Source organism: Marmota monax, unplaced genomic scaffold, assembly GCF_021218885.2.
Source record: "Marmota monax isolate L192 unplaced genomic scaffold, Marmota_monax_Labrador192_F-V1.1 WCK01_AAM20220418_F8-fsc00284, whole genome shotgun sequence".
Classification (NCBI taxonomy): domain Eukaryota; kingdom Metazoa; phylum Chordata; class Mammalia; order Rodentia; family Sciuridae; genus Marmota; species Marmota monax.
Window position 1 is genome coordinate 1079452 of NW_026694275.1, and position 27580 is coordinate 1107031.

Genomic DNA, 27580 nt, shown 5'->3' on the forward strand with positions numbered 1-27580 from the left:
GCCTCACCACCTCAGTGAGACCCTGCCTCAAAATAAAAAATAAAAAGGGTTGTGAATGTGGCTGAGTCATAGAGTGCTCTAGGTTCAATCCCCAGTACCACAAAAGCAAAACAAATAAACAAAAATAAATAAAAACAACTTTTATTTTGAAATAATTATAGATTTATAGGAAGATGCAGAGATAATACAAAAAGGGCCTGTGTACCCTTCACCCAGTTTCCCCCAATTATTTATTTATTTAATTTTTAGTTGTAGTTGGACACAATATTTTATTTTTATGCGGTGCTGAGGATCGAACCCAGGGCCTCGCACTTGCTAGGTAAGCGCTCTACTGCTGGGCCACAACCTCAGCCCTCCCCCAATTATTACATCTTCCATAATTACAGTACAAAATCCAAATCAGGAAGCTGACATTGATACAGTGTGTATATAATTCTATGCCACTTTGTCACAGATGGAGAGTCTTGTAACAACAACTGCAATGGAAATACAGAACTATTTTGTCACCACAGAGACCTAGTGGTGTCATCATTTAATTGAGGTAAGGAAAGAATAGAAACCTTACCTCCTTTCAAGTCCCTTTATTCCCTCTCTTTACTTTTCTTTTTTCTTTTGCGGGGGGGGGGGGGGTACTGGGGATTGAACTCAGGGGCATTCAACCACTGAGCCACATCCCCAGCCCTATTTTGTATTTTATTTCTCCTATTTCCTTAACAAAACTGGCTGAGCTGCTTAGAGTGCGCCACTGTGCCCGGCTCTTTCCCATTTCTAATAAGATTATGTTAAATATTTCCTCCATTGAGATCCACAATCTTATACTCATTGCTTCAGTTATCAAACATAGATGACTGAAGAGAAGGAAAGTCTATTGTAATTGCCCATATTTGTGCTCATTCTATTCTTTCTTCCTTCCTGAGATTCCAAGATTTCTTCTTTTATCATTATGTTTTGAAAACTTCCATTAGCCATTATTTTAGAGTGAGTCTGCTGGCACAAATTCTCTTGGCTTTTCTTTGTCTGAGAATGTCTTGATTTCTGCCTCATTTTGCCACCTCCTCCTCCTGCAGTACTAAGGATCAAACCCAGGGCCTCAAGCATGCTAGCCCTTTTTCATTGTTTATTTTGAGACAAGTCTGGTTAAGTTGCCCAGCCTGACCTTGAACATGTTATAAGTTTTTTAGTTTGTTGTTATAGTTTTCTTGTTATAAAATTTCTAATTGATTCTTCATTATATCTCCTATTTCCTTGCCAAAACTTTCTATTTTTTGTTCATTTCAACTTTCTTTGTAATTGCTCATTGAAGCAGTTATTTTGAAATGTTGGTTACTTTTGATCTTGTCAAATAATTAAAACCTCTCTGTCATCTCAGTGCTGGTGTTTATTCATCATTTCTCCTTGAAGTTGAGGGTCTCAGGATTCTTGGTATGATGAATGATTTTTTTTTTTATTGCATCTTGGGGATTTTTGTTGTGAGACTCTGGATTTTATTTAAACCTTGGTTTTGGTAGGCTTTTTTAGATACCAATGCCATCAGAGGAAGAGGCTACTGCCTACTTGCTGCCAGGTAAGGGTTCAAGTTCAAGTCTCCACCCCTTGGCCTCAGTTGGGGTTCCTTCTTACTGATGCACAGAGAGGGATATTCCAGCTCCCTACTAGGCCTCCGCTGATGTCTCCCTGGCTGAGAGAGGTTGAAATGCCGCTTTAGTTTTCCAGGCAGTATCCACTGACACTGTGGGTAGGAAGTGGAAGAAAGATTGACAGGGGAAGAATCAGGGCAGAGACCTCATTAATGCTTCATTGTTGTGAAAGTTCTGACTCTTCACTAGGCTTCCGCAGATACTCTGACACCACCCAACAGGGAGAGAGGTCTTATTACCCTGTGGGGATGGAAGTCTGGGCTCTCTACACAGCCCTCTCTGACTCCACTGTAGAGAGAGAGGGAAAGTCTGGACAGGGACAAAGTCTGGATTCTCTACTTGACTTTTCCTCGCTTGGGTGGAGCTGCAGGTTCTGTGGTGTTTGATTTTAGTGGTTATTGTCTAAGAATTTTCTATCTGGCTAAGCTGGTCTTCTGGACAGAGAAAGCAAGCTTTTATTAGGGAGCATCTCCCTACTCATCTATTCACAGTGGCTTTTCCAAGCTGCTAGATTCTTCAGCACTCAGTCTGGGATATTCAAGGCAACAGGAAAACCCAGGGAATGTACCACCATGGTTTCTGGTCACTGAGTTTCCTAGTCAGTCTGCCCTTTTCTCCTTACAGTCTTATGTTTGTTTTATATATAATGTCTAAAGTTTTAACTATAATTGGTGTGAGGAATAGGGAGAAATATGTTTAGTTCAGTCAGGTCCAAAACTGGAAGTCCTCCATCTTTTTTCTTTTTTTCCTTTTTTTTTTTTTTTTTTTTTTTTTAGTGCTAGGGATTGAACCCAGTACTCATGCATGCCAGGGAAGTGTTCTGAACCACATCCACACACCCAGTCCCTGATCTTTTTTTTTTTTTTAATTAAGCATGTTTATTTTTTGAAGAGTACAAGTCAGTTGTTTTATAGAATATCCTACAGTCTGGATTTGTCTGTTTTTCCCCCTTCATGTTGTCATTTATCTTGTTCCTTTATACCCTGTATTTACTGTAACCTAGAAATTAGAATAGAGGGAATATTAAATAGGTTAGTGAGGATAAACCTCACCAAGAAGTTGGCATTTGAGCAGAGACTTGTGGCCAGTCAGGAAGTGTACTATGCAGAAGAGTAAACCTAGCAAGGGAACAGCCAGTGCAAAAGTCCTATGTAAGAGTGTACCTGGCCTATTCAAGGAACAGAAGTGAGGACCCAGTGGATGTAAGTGTGAGAGAGTGTGAGAATAGCCGGAGACAAGATCAGAAATTCAATAAGGTACATAGGGCCTTGAAGATCATTGTAAGAGTATTGGCTTTACATTTTAAAATATCTTTATTTTATTTTTTTATGTGGTGTTGGGGAACAAACCCAGTGCCTCACGCATGGTAGGCGAGCACTCTACCTCTGATCCACAGCCCCAACCCTCGGCTTTACTCTTCAAGACAGGGAGTCATATGAGGGTTTTGTGCAGAGAACTGACATGCTCTGATCTGGTTTTATCTGGATTGGTCCAGTTTCTTTGCGGACAAGAGGCTGCAAGGTGTAAGGGTAGAGGCAGTGAGACTAGTCAGGACGCTACTGAAGTGATCTTACTGAAAGGTAATAGTGGCTTGGAACAGGTGGCAACACTGGAGGTGATGAGAAGTGGTTGGTTTCTGGGTATATTTTGAAGGGACAGATGCAGGATTTGCTGAAACCACAAGATGTGGTTGCTTTCAAGGATTTTTTTTTTTTTTGCAGAGCAACTGGGAAGGTGAAATGGCTATTGATTGTAATGAGGACTTTAGGAGTGGTCATTTTGGGGGGAAAGATCAGATTTGGACATGTTGAATTTGAGATGTCTACTAGACATCCAAGTGGAGATGAACACAACCCTGCTGCCAACATGCTAAAAGTTAGAGAAATAGAAATACAGAATTAGATCATTGTAATATCAATGAAAAGTGCTATTTCAGAGGGGTGCACAGAAAAGCAAGTTATCAACTTTACTTGGGTGGGGAAGGACTTAAGAAGAGTTTCAAAAAGGGGTTGACATCTTTAGTTTGGGACTAGGTGTTCATTAAGTAGACAAAAGAGAGAAGTGTCGTGTTTTCTGTCTTCTTAGATTTTGACTCACAGTGGTTGTTCAGTCAGACCCAACCCAGTCACCAGTTGTGTGACCTTGGGCATTACTTCTCTGAGACTCAGTTCTTTAAATCTGTGAAATGGAAATAATCATAGCATTTTTGTGAAGATTAAATGTAGAACGCTTAACATACCTCATAGTAGGTTAGTGTTAATTATTATTGTTGAATATACGAATGAATGAATGAACGACTATCTTTCTTAATGGCCAAGTCTAGATTAGTCTGGTAACTAGGGAGCTTGAAGTGTCGTATAAGCTCAGCAGTTTGCTAATAAAGAGTGCTAAACTCCTTTCTACATCCTAAAAGTGGTTCAGGAAAAAAAAAAAGTCCCAGAGAGCCTGGACCTTCTGAACTTCTCTGATAGAGGAATTAAGTATTGGGAAGCCTGAAGTGAATAGAGAGGGTCAATTTTTTCTCCCAATTTTGTCTTGCCTCATTCCCTTTGACTCCTCCCTCCCCTCCTTCTATTCTTCTTCCTTTCCTCTTTTCATTTTTTAATGAATCCAAGTAAACTCCCTTCAGATTCATAGTAAGCTTCTCTCCACTCCACAGGCTCTTGAACACTTAGAATGAACCCCACAGATAAGCCAAGGAGATCAACAACACTGGGACTCTGACGCTTAACCAGAGACCAGCCCCCCCACTCCCAACTGCTAGGGCTCCAGCCAGAGGCCCCAGGGAGGTCGGCGCCCCCTATGGGTGGAAAGCGTTCTCTACGCCCCTGCAGGCGGCTGTGGTTGCTAGGTGACCGCGCGGCCTGCGCTGAGACAGGCAATGGAGTTCAGGAAAGGGATTTGTCGGGAGAGAGACCATTTCTCTCCTTCCACCGCCTCTTCCGCGCCTTCAGCAAATAGACGGGGTTGGGGCGGCGCTGCTTGCTGTTGTCATATAATCTGAGCTCATTCTTGAAAACAGAGCTTCATCAGGTGACCTCAGTCTGTGTGTGGAGAAACGGATCTCACTTGCCCCAAATGTGGTTTCTTCTGGAATCTGAAAACCCAGGTCGCTGAAGGCAGAAGTTTCTGGTTCACAAGAAGTGGAGGATGGGCATTATTGTGGGTTCAATGAGAATTCTGACAAATTGAGAGTGGGTGGGAATAATTTTGGTGATCAGTCCTGTATCAATATTTCCCAAACACTCCCAATTAGGAAAGTCCAACTTTAACCCATTAAAATAAGAAGGCCCCATGGGAATGACAATATAAAGGATCATTCATACCTCTGTGGGGACAAAATTCTCAGTGACTTTCCTGAATTAGATTTCTCCACTAAGACGGGAGAGATCATGAGGTTGGCAGACCCCTGTGAGTAGGGACACAGCCCAACAAGAGGGAAAGAAATAACAAGAGAGAGTGGTAAACATGGTATTCAGTAGCTTCCTAGTTCTGTCTGGTTTGGGGATACCTGGCTCTGTGCTGAAGTACCTTGTCTTTATGAGAGTCTTTGGCAACCAGAAATCCACAGCTTTATCCTCCCAGCAACTGAGCATTCTGGCCCAGGAGTAGGTCCAGGCAGGCCAAGGCCATGGCTGTTTAATAACCTCTCCATTAGAACTTGCCCTCTCAGCTAGTACAACAGAAGCTTCCTGTGGCACAGCCCCAAGCCATGGCAAGCTCAGGGGAGAGCTGTGCCCAGGAGTTTCCTTGTGGGCTTTCCCCCAAGAGTTCCAAGGTAGTGATACTAGCCAGAGGTAACTGGCAGCTAGAGAGCATCTGGCCCAGCCACTGCCCTCAGTCCCCAACATTCCACAAGACAGGATGGCAGAGAAGAGGATCCTGGCTCCCTGTGTTTCCAAATTGAACTGGGTCGGGGCTGTGCCTCTGCTCTATTAATAGCCCCCTAGCCCAGCCTGCTAGCCCCAAACCCGGATGCCAGGAGCAGTGAGTCAGCAGCTAAAAATAACAAGCAACTGCACCCGAACCCCAATGAGCACCTCCCCCAGGCCCTCCACCCTTAAGTTTTTGTCAGTTTCAGTCTCTAGTCCAGAGCGTCATAGGGTTTAGGCATGCTATAGCTGTCCAGTCCTCCTGGGAAAAGAGTAAGGATTTACAATGGCAGACTCAGGGCTGAGTACCCAAGGCTGGAGGCCAGGGGCTAAGGGCAAGGGCTGGAGCTGGGCACTGGCCTTCCAGCTGGGTATCAGGACCCTGAGGTTAGAGGACAACAGCTGAGAGTGTGGGAGCTAGGAGGTTGGGGCTGTAGGGGTGGAGACACTGGAGTACGATAGGGTGAAGTCGGTAGGTGAGGAGAAGAAGAGGCTGCAAGGCTTGAGTCTGGGCGACTGACAGGGAACAGAAAAGAAGGGATAAGGGGAGGGAGGTACATGCTGAGAGGTTACATCCCTGCTGTACCTGACAGACTGGGAGTTCCAGAGCTGAAGTCGGTAATCCGCCTGACTGAGGGGTGGTATCGGGAATGGGGGAAAGTAAGGAAATGCAGCTTGAAAGGCAGTGTGTGAAGGAGACCTGCTCAGTGCAAGGCGGCGTGGATTCCCAAGACCAGGTCTTAGGCAGCAGCCGCCAGGTTTGCTCCCAGTGCGCTCCAGCCTCCCTACAAGTCGCACGCCGGTGCCCCCATCCCCCGTGCCAGCTGCAGGCAAGGTATGTTGGTGTGGACGGTTGACTGAATATGCATGTGCATGTGTGTGCATGGAAGGGGCGGGGCGGCGAGAGAGGGGGAAGAGGCGGGGTCCGCGAGCAGGAGGGGGCGGGAACACAAATTCAAACTCGCCTCCGTAAGTCCATAGACCGGAAATACCCTGAGGCATACTGGGAATTGTAGTTCCCTTGGCAGCCTTGCAACCGAGGGGTCTAGGGTCTGATCCCGAGGTTCTTGTGCTGCCTGCCCAGGTCCCAGTCTGGCGAAAGAGGATAAATTGAAAACAGAGTCTCCTGACCAGGCCAGAGCCTTAATTCGACTGACCTTTGTGTGGAGGCACGAACCAGGGCAAATATCAGTATAATGGAGGACTGTAGGGTCAGCACAGTGCATCCTCTTGTCCTAGTTTTTGACCTAGCCCTCTCCCGCCCCCCCCCCCCTTTTTTTTTTAACCAGACTTCACATCCTAGGCCAGCTCCACACTGGCCATCTCCACTGCTTAGCCCAGGGAGTTACAAGCAGCAATCACACTGGGGAACTTGCTCCTCGAGAGGAAGGCTGGGCCGGAAACAAAACCCTGAGCACAGCCTAGAGGAGCGAAAACTTATGGAAATCAGACAGTGCCTAGAGAGTCCGCAGTCAAGGACATGAGTCCCCATCGGCATGGAAAACAGGTAGCATTCAACAAACACGTCAAGGTGACGACGGACGCGGCCCTCCTTTGGGCGGGTGACCACAAGGTGGAGCCAAAACGCAATCCTACACAGCTCACTTGGGCCACCAGGAATGTTTCCCATGATGGCTACTTTCCAGCTTGCTTCTGACAGTCCTTAATTGCCACAGGTGGTTGTCCTCCCACCTCCAACCGAATCTCCCCATGATGAACCCTCAATATCATGTCACATCCAACCTGAGATAGAAGATGCACCCTCCTAGTCCTAGTGCTGAAAAGATTAGACTGTGACCAAATGGGAAATAAATTCATTGAGTAACAGACTGACAAGCAAGATACAGGAACCATCTAGTCTTGAAGAAAAAATAAAAGGTTGTTTACAGCAAAAAGCTACCTGTAGGCACAAAATTACATATCTAAATGGGCTTTAAGCAGAAAAGCAGCTAAATCACAAGGGTCAGGTGAGACACTCCATGGAGTGGGGACTGTGTCTCCATCATCTTAGAGTTCTCCAGGAAAGGTCACTTTATCATCTCTTTCCACCACTGTTCTAAGCTGTGCCACCCTGATACACCCTATGCCTTCTAAGTAAAAACACACACACACACACACACATGTCTGAAACCTTATCTTGTCAACCTTCCTTTTACTTCCTCAAATTAGTTTCAATTTGGGAGAAACTTCTCATGACTCACTGTTTCCCAAACTATATCTCAGGTCAAAACCCTGAGGGCAGCAGATTCCATGGCAGCTTGAGGCATGCCCACCATCTGGGCAGAGGTCTATCCTGGTTCAAAACCTCCTCTTGGGAAAATTCCACCGCACCACAACACACTACCCCAGAGTATTCCTCTTCAGCCCCTCTTCTTCCCTTGCAATTGACCAATGAAGATAGGCCTTGGACTCCAGCTGATGGAAGGCCAGCACACGACATTCAATCCATTATGACATTGTTGATCCTTGTCAGCAGCACTGCTGTTTCTAAGCCTGGGGAGGTGGGAAGAGGTTGGGTCATATAGGGATGAGCCAGGAGAAGACTAAAGTAGAAAATGAGGTGGTGGTGTTCTTACCAGTTCTCTCTCTTTCATTAGCACATCTCCTATAGGGAGGAAAGCTTTCCATTGTAAGTTCAGCCAGCTTCAAGCAGGACCTTCTGACCCTGGGATCCCCAAACTTGCTTTTCCCAGGTTCAAGCCAATTTGGTGGTATAAGAAAGGACCTAAGAATCTCAAAGGAACTGAACAGACCAAACCCCAAGGCCCAGGTAGCACATATGGGTCAGAATCAGAACTATCACCAGGGGCCTGGGGAAAGTAAGGACCCACAAAGCACTTACCCTTGGAGGAGGAAGGTCCACACAAGCAGTAAGGTAGAAACACAGTTGGTAATGATCCACATCATTAAGTAGGTTTTGGGGGACTATGGAAATAGGAAAAAGCTCCTGTCAGTGGCCAGATCCCCAAGGGTAGTATATGGGGGAAACTAAGTAAGGAAGTGAGGGACAGGGTTAAGGAGAACAGAGATGAGAGAAGAAGAGGAGCAATGACAGTCCCAGAGCCTTACAATAAGCCAGATGGGGTAACGCATCTGCTGAAGCAGCTGGCAGTCATTGGTGGTGACTGAATCCACTCCTGCACACCAGAGCAGGGAGAAGAGCCAGGGTTTGTTCACTACAAATAGATTCACGGAGACATTATCCTGGTGCAGTGCCCTGTGGAAGTGGAAAAGAGACAGGGAACATCCAGAACAGTGGTGCAGGAGGCATGGAAGGTAGCCTCCTGTGTTAGTATCTATAGTGATGCTGTGGGTATCAGTTCAGTTCTAACTTTGCATAGCAGCCCCTGATCAAAGGTGGCTTTCTTTGCATAGATGAACTCTATCTCTTGGTGGATTCCATCCACAAGTCCTGGCTTTGCTGTCTGGGGCCACACAGATGTATCTCTCCTATTTGTCCCATGACAGCCTATTGGAGGTCTGAGGAACACAGGTGATGTCTCTCTGATCCTTCTCTTCTCCAGGGCCAAGAACCCCAATTCCTTCAACCATTACTCTTGGCACCTGGATTATTATTTCCTTCCCTTTACATGCCTTTCTAAATTTGATCTCACTTCAATTTATCAATGTTCCTTTGAAAATATAGAGCCAACTTCTGAACATTAACTCTCAGACACACTTGAGCCAAGTAAACAAATATTTATTTATTTGGTACTTGGGATTGAACCCAGATGTGCTTTACCACTGAGCTCCATCTCCAGTCCTTTTTATCTATTTTTATTTTTTGATACTGGAGATTGAACTCAGGGGCGCTTAGCTACTGAGCCACATCCCCAGCCCCTTTTCAATATTTTATTTAGAGACAGGGTCTCGCTGAATTGCTTAGGGCCTCACTAAGTTGCTGATGCTGACTTTGGATTCTGGATCCTCCTGCCTCAGACTCCTGAGCCACTGGGATTAGAGGCGTGCACCACTGGTAGCACCCCAAAAGTCCTTTTCATTTTGAGACAAGGTCTGATTAAGGTGCTGAGGTTGGTCTCAAACTTGCAATCCTCCTGCCTCAGCCTCCCAAGTAGCTTGGATTAGCTTGGGCCAGCTTTGAGCAAAGAAATTTATCTCCTCCTGCCTCTGGATACTGATACTATGCCTGCATGAGGGCAGCCTAGACTCAGAATAGCCTTTGGCAATGTCATCTCCCACTGATGACTCACTATGCCCATTGTTCAGGCAAATCCCTGGTCTTTTTCACACACTCCTGCTGATGTCAGTGTTTGTGTAATTGAAATTATTATTATTGTTATTATTTTTATAGTACTGGAAATTGAGCTCAGGGGTACTGTACCATTGAGTTATATCCCCAACATTTTAATCATTTTTTAAAACATTTTGAGACAGATTGTCACTAAATTGTCCAGGTTGGACTCAAACTTGTGATCTTCCTGCCTCAACCTGCCCAGTCACTGGGATTACAGGCATGTGCCACCATGTCTGGCTTCCCTTTTATATTTTATCTTGATAGGTTTGGCCTATCATTTTAAAGAACTTAGCCTTCCAGGGCTTTGATTCCATCATCAGCGTAATAATTAACAATATACATCTTTTGGAAACATGAGAGCAGTCGACATTGATCAGGACAAAACTAAGGTGCAGGTTTCTATGTCCTATCTCCCTCCAAGGTGACAACTTAAGGAAAGGCCCTTGAAACACTTATGATAACTAAACCATTATATAGTTCACATTTTTTTAAAAAAAAATTGAGCACAAGGACATTATGAGCCCTTAGCAACCTCATGCTTTGAAGTCCTTCATGTTTACTGGGTTGGTCAGCTTCTGAGGCCTAGTTCACATCTGGAACACTGCCATCTCTTTCTCTCTTTTAGATTAATCTTTTTTTTTTAGGGGGATACTGGGGATTGAACTCAGGGGCACTCGGCCACTGAGCCATATCCCCAGCCCTATTTTTGTATTTTATTTAGAGACAGGGTCTCACTGAGTTGCTTAGTGCCTTACTTTTACTAAGGCTGGCTTTGAACTCTCTATCCTCCTGCCTCATTGTCTGGAGCCGCTGGGATTATAGGTGTGTGCCACTGCACCCAGCAGATTCATCCTCTCTTAAAATGATCCATTCACCATAGAATAAAAGCTAAAGTATTTCTCATGGTCTACAAGGCCCTGCCCAATTTTCCCCCTGCCTCTCTCTCTAGTTTCACCTTCACCTTGCTCATTAGTCTGCTCATTAGTCTGGTTCCTTGTGACCACTCAGATTTTGGCCCAGACATCACTTCTTTAGTCACTCTTCCTAATGTAGCAACCTTGCCTTATGTACCATCTCCTTATTCTGAGCCGTAATGACTACTGCATCTCTGTATTTTCTCTTCATGACACTTATCACTACCCAATATGCATGTATTTCAAGTGGCTTATTTGTCTCTTTCACTAGTATGCAAACTCCACCAAAGAATGGACCTTCTCTATCTTATTCATGTTTATGTCCCCAAAGTCTGCAATATATACTACCTGATACACAGCAAGTGTTTGACAAATGCAAGGAGGGCCAAGGTTATTCATTCATTCACTTATACAACATCTTGTATAAGTGAATGTTGTATAAGTGAATGAATGAATAACCTTGGCCCTCCCTGCATTGGTTCTTCCCTGATAGTAAACTTTTGGGTCCTCTGGGTTCCTTTCTCTGGCACTCACTTGATATCTAACAGTGGCAGGTCTTGATATGGGAGGTTGAGAAACTGGGGCCTCTCAGTTATGTTGACTCTTTGCTGTCCATATATCTGGCGCATTCTTGGTGCACGTTGTTGGACATTAGCCCGATCTTCATCTGGTAGCCAAAGGACCTGTGGTTCAGGGAAGATGGGCATGAAGGTGAGGAAGACATAAGGATTGGGATAGGGGCAGGGGCAGAGAGGTTTGGCCATTGAATAGGGTATATAGTTGGGTGGGGGCAACCTTAAAATCATTATCATGGCCTAGGGTAGGCAGGGTGGGAAGAGGGGCAAATGGGGTCCCTTGGGAACCCTGATAATATCACCATGGCTTGGGGCACCCCTGCACTCAGCACAGTCTCCAATGTTTGGTTGACAAAGGTGTAATAGTATGTGTGGTTTTGTGGAGGACGACGCAAGTCAAACATGATGGAAAGGTTGAGGACTGCCGCTTCCTTCAGTAGCTCTTCTAATGCTGGTACTGTCTGACTCTCAGCTTCTTTCCGATCAGGGCCTGATAGCTGCTTGGCCCCCCAGAAGGGTTGCCTCTATAAAAAAGGAAAATTCTTTCAACACCAGAATATGTCTCCAGGTTCCCCCCATTCTCACCATCTTCACTCATCTCCTACTTGGTGTCCAGCTTCTGCCCACCTCTGAGCCAGGGTCTTTCTTTCCCTGAACTGTGACTTTCTTCCAGAATATCTTATACCTTACTCTTTGATTTTAATTACCCACTCTTCTAGTATTCCAACTTCCTTTTTTTCCCCTTACACCTTTTCTTTAGCCTCATGAAGATCTCTGGGATCCTGACCCTTTGGTTTCCTTCCAGTCTTTCAGCCCCTTTCTGCTTGCACCTACATCCCCCACCCATTGTCTATCCATAGCTTGAAATTATTTTTCCACAGTGCTGTCTGAATTCTCTGAATTCAGTGCTGCTATTATTCCCATTGTTCATAAGTGCTGTCAACTGCCATCCTGATCCACTTGCCCTACAATTCCTAAAGCCTGATCCAATTCCTCAACTGTCTCCTCCATCCCTAGAATGGGGGGCTGAGTGCTGCCACAGGAGAGCATAGCATGTGGCACTGCTGGCACTGTTGTCCTGATTTTTGCTCAGTGGTGCTTAGAAAGCCTTTCACTTGCTCTTGATTTGTTCCCTTTCCCATTCCCCCAGTAGCTATCCCAAGACCCTACCCTTCTGCTTGCCTTCCCTTATGGTCAATGAATAACCTCACTTCCTGTTTCATGACAAGGATAAAGTTAGCTATCTAACACTTGTATTGAGTACTTACTATATGCAAAACAGTGTTCCAAGTACTTCATGTGCATGAACTGACTTAATCCTCCCAATAACCCTATAAGGTGGGTGCTGCTATTATTCTCATTGTTCATAAGAAGAAACCAATGCACAAATTGACTAAGGAATGTTGCCCAGAGTCACATAGCTAGTAAGTGGTGGAGCCAGGTTTCAAACTCAGACATCACTTGTTCCTAATCAGTCTGATATGTCATCATATATAAATTTTTAAAAAATTGCAAAAATAAAAACCTGATTGCAAGTCTGTGTCATGAGCCTATTTATGTAACATTTATATATATATATATATATGTATGTGTATGTGAATATATCTCTATGTATCTATATATCTCTATATATCTATATCTATGTATCTCCAACTGTGAATAGTGAATATTTCAGATGGGTTGGATTATGAGAAACTTCGATTTCTGGATTCTCTGAATTTTTACTTTTTTTAAAACAACAAACAAGTATTAATTTTATAATCAGGAGAAAAGGAACTGAAAAAACAAAGTATTCTTTTAAATATTTTTCACCAACTACAGGATTGAAGTCCATACTTCTGGGTCTGGCATTCAAAGCCCATAAGAATTAAGCCTCTGCTTCCCACCACTCCTATGAATTGTATCTCCCAATTATATTGAGCCACCGTTTTTCCTCTGGGAACACACTTTTTCATAGTTCTGGCCTTTATTACATGCTCTTCCCTCTGACTAGAATTCCCTGTTGCCAGGGCTAGAGTTTACCTTAGTGTTTGCCTAGTATGTACAAAGCCCTGGGTTTCATCCCCAATACTGCAAAAAGAATTCTCTGTCCTTGTTTTACCCATCTTATGAGCAAACTTTCATGTCACTTGAGATATATATATATATATATATATATATATATATATATATATATATATATATATATATATATATATATATATATTTTTTTTTTCAGTGCTGGGAATTGAACCCAGGGTCTCATGTTTGCTAGGCAAGTGATCTATCATCACTGGGCTACATCCATATCCCTTTTAAAATTTTCATTTTGAGACAGGGCTAAGTTATCCAGGCTAGCCTTGAATTTACAATTCTCTTGCTTTGGCCTCCTGAGTAACTAGGATTACATTCTTCCCTCACTTTTTTTTAAACCCAGTGGACATTTTATCACTTAGCTACATCCCTGGTCTCTGGCCTTTCTCTCTCTCTCTCTCTCTCTCTCTCTCTCTCTCTCTCTCTCTTTCTGTGTGTGTGTGTGTGTATGTGTGTGTGTGTGTGTTTCTGGGGATCAAATCTAGGGCCTTGGGCCTTGTACATTCTAGGCAAGCACTCTACCATTGAAATATGTCCTCAATCCCCTCCCCAAACCTATTTTTCCAGAAAGGGTCTTGCTAAATTATCTAGGCTGACCTCTAACTTGCATACCTCAGGTTCCCTAGTTGCTGGGACTGCAGGCATGTGCCACTGTGCCTGGCTTATAGCTGGGATTATAGGTATGTGCCACTGCATAGCTAAGACAAATATTTTTATTGTTCTAGATTTCCTATTCTACCTGTCTGCTGCCTGGGTTCTCTTCCTTACTAGATGGGAGTGACTTGAGGGCAGACACTGTGTTTCTAAGGGCCAGCGTATGGCTCAGCAGATGTTTATTAGTGGGTTGAACCCTGCCCTCTCCAAGTGTCCCTGCAGATGGCAGCCTCTTCTCGTATGCTCTCCTCACCTCTAAGAACCAGGCCCCAGCATTGAGTCTCTTTAGTTCAGCCCAGGAGAATTCGCTGCTGTGGGCTGTGGTTCGGGCTGGGAACACAGAGGCTACATCCGTGGTTCTGCTCAGCTTCTCATCATGCATGAGAAATGGGACCCCGTCGGAGCTAAGAGCATAAAGGGGCATCAGAGGGTCAAGCTCTGGAGCTGTTCATATTTTCCCGAGCTCCTGCCCTGTGTCCCTCAGCCCCCAAATCCCCTGAGCCCCACCCTCCATCACCTGACCATCACATCAGTCTCAAACACAGCGGCTCCACATTCCGCGGTCTTCCGCAGGGACATCAGGGTGTTCTCGGGGGCCAGCTGGGAAAGAGAGGTGGTAATAGGGAAGGGCGGGAGTTTGGGGACCTACAGGCCTGGCCCCTGCAACGGACAGGAGCTGATTCTCCTTGCTCTTCCAGAATCTTGCCCGTTACTCACCATGGGGGCCCCTCGGTGTCCCACCAGCCCAGGCTTAGTGGGTAAGTCTGTGGGTTCCATGATGCAGGGTGAGGAGATGAATAGGGGGGCCAGGTAGATGACCAGGGCAACTCCAGAAAATAGGAACAGTAGCAGAATCTTGGGACCTGTGGGGATTAGGACAGACTTTGGGGAAAGGCATTGTTGGAGCTCTAGAGAGAAGGCAGAGTGCAGGTACAGCACACTGGGTGAGCAGCAGGAGGCAGAAGCACTAACAGCCAAAGAGGATGAGTAGGGGGGGTGTAATTGGCACCTCTTGGGCGGATACGGTAGAAGGTATCAGCCACAGGCCAGGCCAGGAGGGTGATTCCAGCGACTGCTCCAATATGAAGGAATGGGGCTGTGGCCTGTGGACAAGAGCTGGTGAGCAGGGCTCTTCTTCCTAGTGCCCTTCTCCCTCCTCTCTTAGGGCCTGACTGTTGGAGTTCAGAGCCACCTGCAGTTTGGGGGGACCAGGAAGCAGTATATTCTGGGATTGGCCACAGGCCACGCCATCCACTGGAGATCTGCCACTCACCTGCAGTGACAGATGTAAGCTATGCCACTCCTGTCGCCATTTGATGTCCAGTCCCACAAGGCCAGTGGCCACAAGAAGCATAATGAGGAGCAGCAGCACCTGAAGGGTCAGGGATGAATGGGTCTCTCTTTGTCAACCTGGACTTTTGATTACCTGGGCTGCCCCTCCCTCTGTTGAGGCAGGATCTCTCCCTTCCTCTGACACATCAGCTTTCCTTCTTTGACTCAATAAATATACTGGGTTTCAGGATCTGAACTTGACCCCATGGATCTACAAATGAAGTCTTCAATATGAATACATGACCAGTGAAACTCCACATCATGTACAACCACAAGAATGGGATCCTAAGTTATACTCTATGTATGTATGATATTTCAAAATATACTCTATTGTCATATATATCTAAACAGAACAAATAAAAAAGAAAACAAAAATGAAGTCTTCAGCAAACAGCCTGCCAAGCCCTGGGCCTAGTGGCTCCCTCTCCCACTCACTATCACCCTCACTGTACCTTGTGGAGACTGTGCAGATGCAGAGGTTGTCCACAGAGCTGCAGGAGCAGGGCCAGGAGCTAGGGGTAGAGGGTAGTAGGACTTAGGAGGTGCCAAAAGCAGGGCAAGGTCACTATAAAGGGTTTTGCATTCTAGAACCTCCCTCCCACCCAAGAATTATCCTCCTCCCCTCAGTGGCCAGGATGAGAACAAGAGGGCAGAGGTGAGCAGGAAAGAAGGGCTGAGGTCAGGGTTAGGTTGGCTGTCCCTTTACCCACCAATAGCAAGGATGCATATGTGACCAGTAGAGAGATGACCAGCAGGAATGCCAGGGACCAGTCCATCCAGTGTCCCCAGTGGCGGAATAAGAATCTGTGGGAGGGGAGAAGGAGGTATCTAAGTGGGGGAAGGGCTCTCATTAGTGACCTGAGGGGATTTGGGGTGGGTGGATCCAGGAGGACCAGAAGGAGTGAGGGAAAGTCCATGGGGCCAGGGCTCCAAGGACTGGGGAGATTTCATGGAAGGATTTTCTAAGAAGGTTGGAGAGTAGGAGAGCTAGGGCTGGTCAATGATCAATGGTTAAGGCTGAGCACCCAAGGGTCCCTAGGGAGGGGAGTAGGTTGACATATATGCTGAGGACAGGGTGGGGCCCATGACACACTCATTGAAGTTGTGCAGGTCATTGAGAAGGATGAGCCCGATGTACAGCCAGCCCAGGGAGAGGAGGAAGGTGAGGAAGAGCAGGCCAAACCAGATACAGTCGCACTGTAAAGGGGCAGGAGAGAAGCTCACAGATGATGGATCCCCATCTCGCGCTCAGAGTCCCCAATGGGTGGCAGCTCAAGAGAGCTTCCTGCCATGCATTGGGCTGCTCTGCTCTGGGCTGCTCCTTCCATATTTGAGGGAGATTTTCTTTCTGGGGAGAGAAAAACCCCTTCCTCCCAGCTGCCTAGGAGCACAATTGGCCTCCTTATCCCCTCGATCAGCGTCTGCCTTCTGCCTTCCAGCCTCCCCCCCAACCCTACTCCACCTTGCTTGTTTTCATCCTCTCTTTGGGGCATTTCCTCCAGTGGCAGCTATACAGGCAGTGGAGGCAGCGGGCCCAGACGGAACAGCAGCCAGGGGCCATGGTGAAGGCCTGGGGGAAGGGACACTCGGCCATCAGGGACCCTGGAAGAGGACATATCCCAGCCTCCCTCCCAGACATCTGAGGAGCCCGTGGGAGGGGCAGTCCTGGGCCGCTGCTCAGCAACGGAGGGAGGTCATGGCCCAAAGTGCTGGATTGTATGAGGTGAATAACCGTGGCTCCATGCCTGGCAAAGAGTCTCTGGGGTCATTCTGTCCCCTTGATTCTCCATACCTGGAAGGTCAGTGGGACACCCAGGAGGTCCAACCTTTTTGCAGGCAGAATGCATACCCACTCTCTCCAGCTCCTCCCTATTTAACTGCATCCAGCTCTGGGGTTGGAGTGCTTACCCAGGGTGGAAACTCAGGAAAACTGCCCCAGGGTGGGGCAAACTCAGTTCAGCAAGTTGAGGCAGATCTGGCCAAGCTTGAGGCAGCCCCATGTTAAGTTACCTTCCACCCCAGGAAGCAGGAGTAACCTGAAGCAGAGGTTCCAGCTCTGACCTGGGGCTAAAGGAGGCCTAGCTAGTTGGCTAGTTGCTATGGATACAGAGATTGTACAAACCACAAAGCCCTGACTGAAAGATTCTCTGTGTCCACTTCCCAGGGGGTAGGGGGCACTGCCAATAAGAGAAAGCTTTGAGGGGGAACAGGTTGCCTGGGTCACTTCCAGACTTCTAAAGGAACCATTTTTGTATCTGCACACTTCTAGAAAATCCAAGCCCTCCCACCCTAGTCTTGTCCTTTCCTGCCCAGTCATCCAGCCCAGTCACACCCCCCACCATCAGAAACCCAGTCCCGCCTTCCCCGCCCCACCCTCTAAGTTAGCTTCGGTGAAAGTACAACACACACAGGGCAAAGGTGTGTATGTGGGGGTGTGGTTGTCTTGGGGCAGGGGCTCCTTTTGCCTTGGGCTTCTGGGTCTGGCTGATCCTCTAATGGGTTGGATATGTGATTATGGTTCTACATGAGAGTGTGTGCAATTTTTTAGGGTACGTATGCATGTGTGCACCAGTGGCTGTCAGGATGAATGGGTTTCTAGATGACTTGGAGTATGTGAAGGAGCTCTTGAATACATCTAAAGTATATGTGTGTGTGTGTGTGTGTGTGTATGTTTGTGTGGTCTAAGAAACAGGACCCTTTGCCATCTAGGCTCCCTTGAGGCTGTGGAATCTTAGGGGAAAATACAGTGGCTGGGCCTCTTCAAGGAGGATGGGTGTGGCTGCTCCTCAACTGACCCCCTTACTCTATGCTCACCTTAGGAAAGGAGGGATGGGGCAGGGGGAGTGGGGGGTTAGACTGGGGGGAAGGAAATCTCTCCCCCCTCCCTGAACCCATTCCCAGGAGTCAGCCAACCCAGAGGAAGGCCCCTGGGCTGTTGTAGCCTGCTCTGGGCTCTGATCCACACATCTTGCCTCCCCTAGGGTCCTATCCTTGCACCCCAGATTGCCTTCTAGACTCCCACCTCCCTCCAGGAGCTACCTGTAGGATCTGAGCAGCCCGAGAACCCCAAGCAGGGGATCTGACAAGGGCTCTTCTCAATCCCTGGGCCGGTAATTATCCGGTGGAACCAGTCTTCACCTCCCAGCTCCCGCCTGTAGCCCCCAGCCTTCCCAAGCCCTCACACCTTATCTCAGCGGCAGCTCTGCTCTGGTCTCTGCTCTGCACTGCTTCTCAGCTCCACTCCGAGTTGTCTGCCTCCTCCCTCTTCCAGTCCTTGGCTCAGCCCCACCGGTCAAACAGGTGGCACTGTTGCCACCTACAGGAGGATGTGTGGGTCCTCTCTGAAGGCCTGCTGCTGCTCTATGGCCTGGCTTGGCCAGGGTGGGAAGACAGGAGGAAGCAAGTGGGAGGGAGAGCAGCTCTGCTTCTTTACTCGCTGGCGGTCAGGGGGCTTGGGGCGAGGAATTCCTTTGTGCAGCCTTCCCCATCCCTCTGTCCCTCCTCCTATTCCCCTCCCAGTCACTGCCGGGGCTTTGTCCTGGCTCAGGGAGGCGAGGGCTGAGGGCACTAGCGGCAGCTGGAGGCTGGGAGGGGGGAGGTGACCACGCAACTTTGCAACTTGGCAGTGAGAAGGGGCCCTGCTAGCCCCCTGGAAACGCGCTTGTGTGAGGAAGTCTAGCTAGCATCCAGTCTCAAGCTCCCTGGGCATACAGCTTTGATTCGTTAGCCTGCCTGTCTTCCCTCTTGGGCTCCTACTTTTAATTTTGCAAGGTACATCACTAAGACTTGTAGTTGAAAGCTACTTCCTGAATTCGGGGTAACAGGTTGCTTTGTTTCTGGACCAGGGGTCCCTAGGGTCCTTGTGGATCTGGGGTGACAGTAGCCTGTTCCTTGGCTCGCTACTCCACGCAAGATGTTCATTCAGGTCATGCTGAGACTTGTATCATTCCTGCTGCCATGTCCCCAGAGCATCAAGTCTCTATGAATCACTGTGAGGAGTGTATAGTATGTTGAGGTTTCAGGCTTTTTGGAAGATGAACACACACAGAAGATGCTGTTACCTAGCATCAGCAGGAGAGGGTGGCCTAGCAAGTTAATTTAGTGTAAAGCGCAGAGGCTGGCATGGGCTAGGGGCTGGGGACTGGCTTGATGGGCTGATCCTCTCTGCATTCTGGCTGATGCAGTGACTTGAGGTCCAGGGGCTAGCACAGTGTTGGTGGGAAAGAATATTGTCTCTAGGGATAAGCCAGCTCCCCCTCCCCCTACAGGCACTGGATTTCAAACAGTGAGAAGGAAGACTGGCTCTCCTCTGCCAAGAGCTGGTCCCCTCCCTCTCTGCCTTTTCATTGTATCCAGAGGCTCTAGTTGGCAATGGCAGAGGCTCCCTTGCTCTCTCAGAATTAAAATGCAAAGAGAAGCAGGGCTGCTTGCTGGCAGGAGGCCAGGGAGGGCCAGTGGGTCACCCAGTCCTCGGCAGGCTTCATTCTAGGCAGGTTGTTGTTCAATTTCCTTTGCTTAGACTGTGGTGGATTCTAGAGTCTCAGCTTTTAAGTTCTTGGGGATGGTGTGGGAGCTTTGTAACTGGGATTCAATATGCACAAATATGAATCCCTGGGCTTGTGAACTCCCAAAAGGCTACATGTCCAATCAGGAACCTGTGTATGATGTTCCAGGGCTGGCCCCCTTTTAGCTTTAAGCAGAGATGGAGAACACTCTGAAAGGAGAAAGCAAGTAGCCAGCACTGTTCTGTCCTAGAACTGAACAGCAGTGTGGTCCCACACCAAGAAATTGGGCTGCAGGGCATTAGAAAGTGATACATTAGCTAGGTATGATGGTGCATATCTATAATCTCAGTGACTCAGAAGGCTCAGATAGGAAGATCACAAATGTGAGGCCAGTGATAGCAACTTAGCAAGGCCCAAAGCAACTTAGTGAGACCCTGTCTCAAAATAAAAATTAAAAAGGGCTGGGGATGTGGCTCAGTGGTAAAGCATGTCTGGGTTCAATCCCCAGCACACACACACACACACACACACACAAAAGTCACACATCAGATAGGTAAAGGTCTTAGCTTTATTATTCCAAACTTTATGATTCTAGATAAGTTACCTAACTTCTTTGTACATCAGTGCTATACTTTGGACCTGGAATGTTTCTCAAAGGCTCATGTGTTAAAAACTTGGTTCTCAACCTATGGCACTCTTTGGGAAGGTGTGGAACCTTTAAGAGGTGGGGCCTAGTGGAAGGTGCTAAGTTCATTGGGAATGTGCCCTTGAAGGGGACAGTGGGACCCCAGCTTCTTCCACTTGTTTGCATTCTGGCCACGAGGTGAGCAGTTTTGCTTCACCATATGCTTCTACCATGATATGCTGCCTCATTACAGGCCCCAAAGTAAATAGAACCAACAAACTATGTAGTAGAACCTCTGAAACTATGAGCTAAAATAAAACTATTCTCTTCAGAAACTGATTATCGCTGCAGTGAAGCTGACTAACACACTGTTTCCTCATCAGCAAAATAAGCATTTTTTTGTGAGGAGCAAGTAAAATTATGGCAGGAACATGGAGATGCTTAATAAATGTAGTTCCTTCCTCCCAGATCTGGAGGCAGGCAGTTTTTAGAGTGGAGGTCTGGCCACTGGCCTTGCTACTGTTATTCGAGTTTCTTAGGGTAGCAAAGCAACATAAGATAAAATATGGTAATCTATACTCTCCTCTGAGAAAGAGAGTAGCTATACAAAAAGACAGGATGGGCTGGTGGTGTAACACAGTGGTAGAGTTCATGCTTAGCACATGTGAGGCCCTAGGTTCCATTCCCTAGCACTGCAAAAAAAAAAAAAAATGGTAAGCAATTTCCCCCAAAAGGTAGGTTCAAGAACTTTTTTAAAAAATATATTTTTAGTTGTAGATGGACAAAATATCTTTATCTATTTATTTATTTATTTTTATGTGTTGCCAAGGATTGAACCCAGTGTCTCACACATGTGAGGCAGGTGCTCTACCACTGAGCTATAGCCTTAGTCCCATCAGGAACTTTTAATCAATATCCTTACAGCTTTCCTAGGGGCTAGGGAACACAGGTTGAATTTTGTTTCTCTATCTAGCACCAAAGGATCTTCCCAAACAGTAGATGGGCTAAATTTTATTTATTTATTTAACATTTAAAAATATTTTATTTACTTAAGTAACATGGAAGACAATTGAGGGTCCTGTTAAAATACTTAAAATCCATACTCAGGGCAATAAAGATCCCTGCCCATTCTTGATGTGGGGTAAAGAGTTTGAGCCAAGCCTCCATCCTGGGCCAGGCTCCTCCATTAAGCTGAGACAATTTATAGGGAAAAGCCTTGGCCTCATCTCCATCAGGAGACAGACATAACTGCTCACAAATGAAAAAAAAAAAAAAGCTAGATTGTGCTGAGGACTGGTTCCTGATGAGTCATTGGAAGGTCAGTTGGTTTTCTCTTCAGTAGGTGGCTCAGCACCTTCTGGAGAAGAAAGAGTAGTAGTCTGGGAAGGGGCTGGAGACTAAGGGTCAACATTCAACAAACTTCCCCTTCCCTTTAGTATCACTCTGTCTCTTTTCTTAACAGCAAGAAATCTGAAATCCAGAGAAGTCATTAGAAAACCCCTGTTGGCTGCAACCTGAAAATGTCTTTTAAGGCAGACGGGGTAGAAATGGTGACTTCAGCTTCAGTGGGCATCTTCTTCAATAGGGGAGCAACCAGAGAAGAAGCTGGTATTGCTGGCCAGAGCTCGCTTCTTTTTCTTCCCTGGAGCCTTATTTTCTCGGGCTTCTGTTGCTGTATGTTTCAGTTCTGGGAAGTTCAAGGAGGGCACAGCTAGAGTAACCTTCTTTAATAGCACCTGCTCCACATCATACATCTCTTTCAAAATCTAGGAAGGACAGACACAAGTTTGAATAGACTTTGGAAAAAAGGCAGTACAAATGCTTAACAAAATCCCAGTAATACTTGGTATCCCCTAAGATTGCTCTATTAAATAAACAAACAAACCACTCCAGTCAATGCCCAATTTCCAGTTCCCAGAAAGTGGATAATAATTTTTTTCAAATCAGACTCTGTCATAGCTAGTGCAGTGATGGATGCTAATATAGTTTTCCAGTGCCTGCCTTATAGCCAACCTACCTTGCTGTTGGGAGTGGCACAGACGGGGTTGAAGAAGCTCAATCCTGGGGTCACCTCTGTGGGATCCTCCAGTTTGAAGGAGCCTTCGGAATCCTGGGTCCGTTCAACAGTGCCCAAGCTATCCTGAGAATCAGCCAGACGGGCATATTCTAAATTTGGCTACCAGGGTTACAAAATCAGTATGCTCCTCTCTAGCCAGGGAGGTCCCAGTTCTAATCAGTCAATCTAAGCTTGACTGGTCAATCTAAGCAAGTCTTAGGGAGACCACGCCTGGGCGGTCATAGAGCTTGACATGCTCTGTCCCTGAAGGAATGAAGCAATGCTTGGGGGTAGCCTCTGAGGCAGAGGTCTCAATAGGATAGCAGCACAGGACACAAGGCTAGATTTCAAACAAGGCCAACCAAGTCTTGGTCTTTCTTTCTTTTTGGTTGTTGCTGGGGATTGAACCCAGGGTCTTGTGCATGTAAGGCAAGCTCTCTACCAACTGAGCTATATCCTCAGCCCTTGGGTCATTTCTTTGATTAAACTTCTCCTCTCTATAATCTATGATAGCACCACTATAGGGTGTTGCCTGTATTAGTATTTCTTTTTTTTTTTTAATATATATTTTTTAGTTCTCGGCGGACACAACATCTTTGTATGTGGTGCTGAGGATCGAACCCGGGCCGCACGCACGCCAGGCGAGCGCGCTACCGCTTGAGCCACATCCCCAGCCCCAAGTATTTCTTTTAGGTAAGGAAACTATGTCCAAGACAGAAGTCGCTTAGGTAACAAGGTGACTCTGTGTAGAACTTGGATTAGAATTATATAGCCTGTTGTTATGGAAACAGGCCTGGATTAAGAGTCAGAAAGCCTGGCATCTAATCAAGTGAGTCACTTAAACTTATCTCTGGGCTTTAGTTTTCTTTTCTGTAACATGGAAGCAATGGACTAGACCAGTAGTTTTTATAACTGAAATCCTAAGAGGAAGTCCAATATATGAATAAATAAATTTGGCTGAAATGTGTTTGAGCCCCTTCAGGCCACACCTGTTAGCCCAGAAGCCCTTCCATGTAATAATCAACTACAGGACTCTAGAAACCAAAAAACCATGGAAATAAGGTCCTTACTACTTCTATGATTCTTATCTTGATCTCTAGCTTGCTGTTTTAGTTCTCTGATGCTTACCTATCTTCTAAGTATTTTAATAGAAGACCCATGGCAAAACTGTTTATGTGTAGTTGGTCAAGAAATGCATGATGAACGATCATTAGACTACACTTGGTAGACTTATTTTATGTCCTATGGAAAGTTGTAGCAATAAGTTTTGCCATGGACATAGGTAGGTGTAAGGCAAGTATAGGGATCTGATCTGCTTGATACTATTCTTTTCAGGGCACATTTTGTTGCCCTGATTCTGCTATCCTGGGAGGAAAAAAAAGGAAGACAGCTACATTTACATAATACAGTAAGAGTCACAATGACTATTAGAGAGACCTGGTTCCTGTGGGTCTTCTCCTAGAGCCATGGAATAGCTGGTTCCCATGGAGAGGGTCTAATAACTAATGACTCAAGATGTCAGAAGGATTAACTTCTTTCCTGGAAGTTGCCAGCTCAGCATGTGGCTCTTACAGTTCCAGCTAAGCCTTTGGACTAGTTTGATCCTGCATGTCTATATGCCTGTAAATGCCTGCTTTTCTGTTCCGTGTTCCTGCCTCTGAAAGTGTACAGAAACTTTACAATTGCACACTTAGGAATCTCATGGGAAGAGCTGAGGTTTCTGAAGGGGGTGTGTAGACAGGTGAGCAGGGAGAAAGGACTGAAGACTATGCCTTTTTTCTGGGTGCAGAGAGTAGGAGAAGGGTAGGAAGAGCTACATAGGAGACTCCAGGTTGCAGGGTAGAAGGCAGAAAGAAGTTGGAAACTAATGGGAATCATGAGGGAATGGTGAGGGGTAATGGTTGAGGGGAAATGGTATTGGTCCTACCTGGCCTTGCTGGCGGTTCCGACACTTTGTGGGGTCACAGCTACAGGCTACGCCACAGTCTGACTTTTGCTTCCTGCACCCACATTGCTTGTTTCCACACCAGCCCTTGCAGGAACACTACAAAACAAGTTTGTGGAAAGATACATTACTGAAAGGATTAGAAGCCTAGTTTAAAGTGCCTTCCCTTCATTTGCAAGCCTGTATAGAAAAGAAATGGAAAGTACCATCATCTGTATCAAACTTCAATCTTTTCAGTCATCTCTTTTTGTGAAATAATGATCACCAATAACTATCACAGGTTTAACTGAGAACATGTCATGCTTGGCAAATCCATTTTCTGTTTTGAATAGTATACTTGAAAGAGAAACGAGGGATAGCAATAATAATGCAAGGTGATTGATGGACTCCTTTTTTGTTTTGTTTGGTATTGGGGATTGAACTCAGGGGCACTCAACCACTGAGCCACATTCCCAGCCCTATTTTGTTATTTTATTTAGAGACAGGGTCTCACTGAGTTGCTTAGGGCCTTGCATTTGCTGAAGCTGGCTTTGAACTCACTATCCTCCTGCCTCAGCCTCCCAAGGTGCTGGGATTACAGGCATGTACCACCATGCCTGGCTTAGATTCCTTTTTTAAAAAATATTTTTTCTAGTTGTTGATGGATATTTATTTTATTTATTTACATGTGGTGCTGAGAATCAAACTTAGTGCCTCACACATGCTAGGCAAGCGCTCTACCACTGAGCCACAACCCTAGCCCTAATGTTTTGACAATTTTATGGGCAAAGTGAAGAATTGCGAGCTGGATGGTAGTATACTTAGGTATATTTAAGGCCTGAGCATAGTTGCTTGATAATTGTATTTTCATCCAATTCACGTTTCTACATTTTGTCCAGTGTCAGCCTGGGCTTTTTTTTTTTTTTTTTTTTTTTTTTTTTTGCTAGTGGGGATTTATCCTAGGGGTACTTAACCACTGAGCCGCATCCCCAGACCTTTTTATATTTTATTAGAGACAGGGTCTTACTGAGTTGCTAAGTGCCTCATTAAGTTGCTGCAGCTGGCTTTGCACTTGTGATCCTCCTGCCTCAGCCTCCTAAGCTACTGGGATTACAGGTGTGCACCACCATGCCCAGCTCTTTGTCAGCACTTTAATCATTCAACATTTTAACAAAGAATTGATGGAATGAAATAAAATCATTTACATTTCTTAATATTTTTTTAGTTGTAGATGGACATAATACTGTCATTTATTTATTTTTATTTGGTGCTGAGGATCGAACCCAGTGCCTCACATGTGCCAGACAAGTGTTCTACCACTGAGCTACAACCCCAGCCCAAATCATTTACATTTGATAGCACTTTATAGTTTTCAGAGTATTTTCATATACGTAAATATGAACTCTCACAACCAGTTTACAAGGTAGGCTTATTTATCAGCTCTAACAATAGCAAAAATGATTATTATTATTTTTTATACCTTTGTTTTATTTATTTATTTTTATGTGGTACTGAGGATCGATCCTAGCACCTCGCACGTGCTAGATGAGTGCTCTACCGCTGAGCCACAACCCCAATGCTGGAAGGATTATTAATAGGTAAGAGAAAAAAGTTGCAATCCAAAAATATTTTGACAGGCTGGAATTATAAGTTGAAAGTAGAAAGAAAAGATCCAAATAGGAGTAAATTAAATTTGCTATTTGGGTCCCCCCCCCTTCAAATCATCCATATAAATATAATATGGAGAGAAATCTAACTTAAAAGTAGTTTGTGCAGAAAGGGCCTAGGGATTTGAGATGTGAGCAAACTCTCTGTGTCAACAGTGTGAAATAGCTGTCAAAAGGCAAATGTAGTCAGGCAGAAATTTGGAGTTCAGATCATATGGGGAGCAATTATATCATGATACCCTGGGTCAGTTGAAGCCTATTTGAAATAATGAATCCCATTTTAGGGCACCATAATTTTTCACATATACAAAAGCATAGACAACAATAATAAGAAAAACCTCACTCATGTCCCTACTACCCCCTTAATAAGGTTTCCTACCCTGACCCTTTCTTAACCTCATTTGCCTCTCTCTCTCAGGAGTGAACAGTGTCCTGAATTACTGTAGGTGTTTATCATCCCGATGCATGTCTTTTACTGCATATGAATTTTTAAAAAAGTATTGTCTCAAATTTTAAACTTAATATAAATGGTAACTTATTTTATGTTGATACATTTAGCTTTAGTTGCATTCTAAAAACAGTTTATCTATTCTTCTGATAGTGACATTCTTCACTATTACAAACAAGGCTGTCATAGTAATAGCCAACATTAATATGTGCCTGACATTCTTATAAAGGTTTTCCCTATATTAAACCCATTTAATCAATATGCACATTTTCTTTTACACACATTGAGTTTTTTGTGCAAATATGTTTACTAAAGAGGAAATTAAACAAAAAAAAAGTGGGTGACCAGATTATAGGAAGCAACGCTATAAGAAAAATAGTGGAACGGGTGGAACAGGCAGACATTATGTTAAGGAAAATAAGTCAGACACAGAAAGACAAGTACCAAATGGTCTCTCTTATATGTTCAAGGTAAAAAGCAAGTTGACCTGAATGTAGAATAGTGATTAATATCAGTTGGGAAGGGTAAATACGTGGGGGAAGAGGATGGAGGGTGGATTTGATTAGTGCACAATATATGCATGTGTGAAAATTTCAAACTAAACCCCATGGATATGTATAATTAACATATATAAATAAAAATAAGATAATTGCCTGAGCTTGATGGAGCATGCCTGTAATCCCAGAGACTTGTGAGGCTGAGACAGAAGGATTGAAAGTTTAAGGCCAGCCTCAGCAACTTAGTGAGATCCTGTCTCAAAATTAAAAATAAAAAGGGCTGGGAATGTGGCTCAGTGGTTTAGCACTCCTGGTTTCAATCCCAGTACCAGAAATAACAATAATAAAATAAAATAATTATATAAAGAAAGAAAATGGTAGAAGAAACTGGGATAGTTTGGCCTGGAAGAGACATGTAGGAGTCAGAAGGGACATCAATGAACTTCTAAAACCTGGTTTGATGCACAAAGCCCTTTTCTAACATCCCTGGTCTAGGTATCTGAAGCTCTATTTATCCAAAGATGATGACAGTTTCTATAACTTTTA

At 45.3% G+C, this 27580-nt stretch overlaps 2 protein-coding genes and 1 long non-coding RNA gene across 6 annotated transcripts in view; 1 reads left to right on the forward strand and 2 right to left on the reverse strand.

Moving 5' to 3' along the window:
* Positions 1–5673: 5673 nt before the first annotated feature.
* LOC124108601 (uncharacterized) lies at positions 5674–7620 on the forward strand. Its single transcript, XR_006856730.2, has 2 exons — positions 5674–6344; positions 6799–7620. It is a non-coding gene; the product is annotated as an uncharacterized LOC124108601 (long non-coding RNA).
* On the reverse strand, positions 7308–18811 carry Gdpd2 (glycerophosphodiester phosphodiesterase domain containing 2). Of its 2 annotated transcripts, none has more exons than XM_046467074.2 (16): positions 18497–18811; positions 16775–16882; positions 16406–16509; positions 16023–16116; positions 15765–15824; positions 15254–15352; positions 14990–15083; positions 14698–14843; positions 14498–14580; positions 14234–14384; positions 11556–11777; positions 11213–11361; positions 8579–8726; positions 8352–8434; positions 8086–8114; positions 7308–8002 (listed from the first exon to the last, which is right to left on the reverse strand). In XM_046467074.2, exons 2-16 carry the CDS (start codon positions 16871–16873, stop codon positions 7950–7952), a joined length of 1614 nt encoding a protein of 537 aa, XP_046323030.1. In that variant the 5' UTR covers positions 16874–16882; positions 18497–18811; the 3' UTR covers positions 7308–7949. The 2 variants fall into 2 exon arrangements, with proteins under 2 accessions (XP_046323030.1, XP_046323031.1); XM_046467075.2 differs by lacking the exon at positions 18497–18811 and adding an exon at positions 17221–17446.
* Positions 18812–20367: 1556 nt separating this feature from the next.
* Positions 20368–27580, reverse strand: part of Kif4a (kinesin family member 4A) — a 144372-nt gene continuing 137159 nt past the window's right edge. The window contains exons 29-31 of one of the 3 annotated variants that reach the window (XM_046467083.2): positions 24426–24542; positions 22460–22582; positions 20368–22208 (exon numbers count right to left, since the gene is read on the reverse strand). In XM_046467083.2, the coding sequence (XP_046323039.1) occupies positions 22005–22208; positions 22460–22582; positions 24426–24542 (444 nt within the window). In that variant the 3' untranslated portion in view covers positions 20368–22004. Of the gene's footprint in view, positions 22209–22459; positions 22619–24425; positions 24543–27580 lie in introns of all 3 variants that reach the window. The other 2 variants (XM_046467082.2, XM_046467084.2) reach the window with 2 other exon arrangements.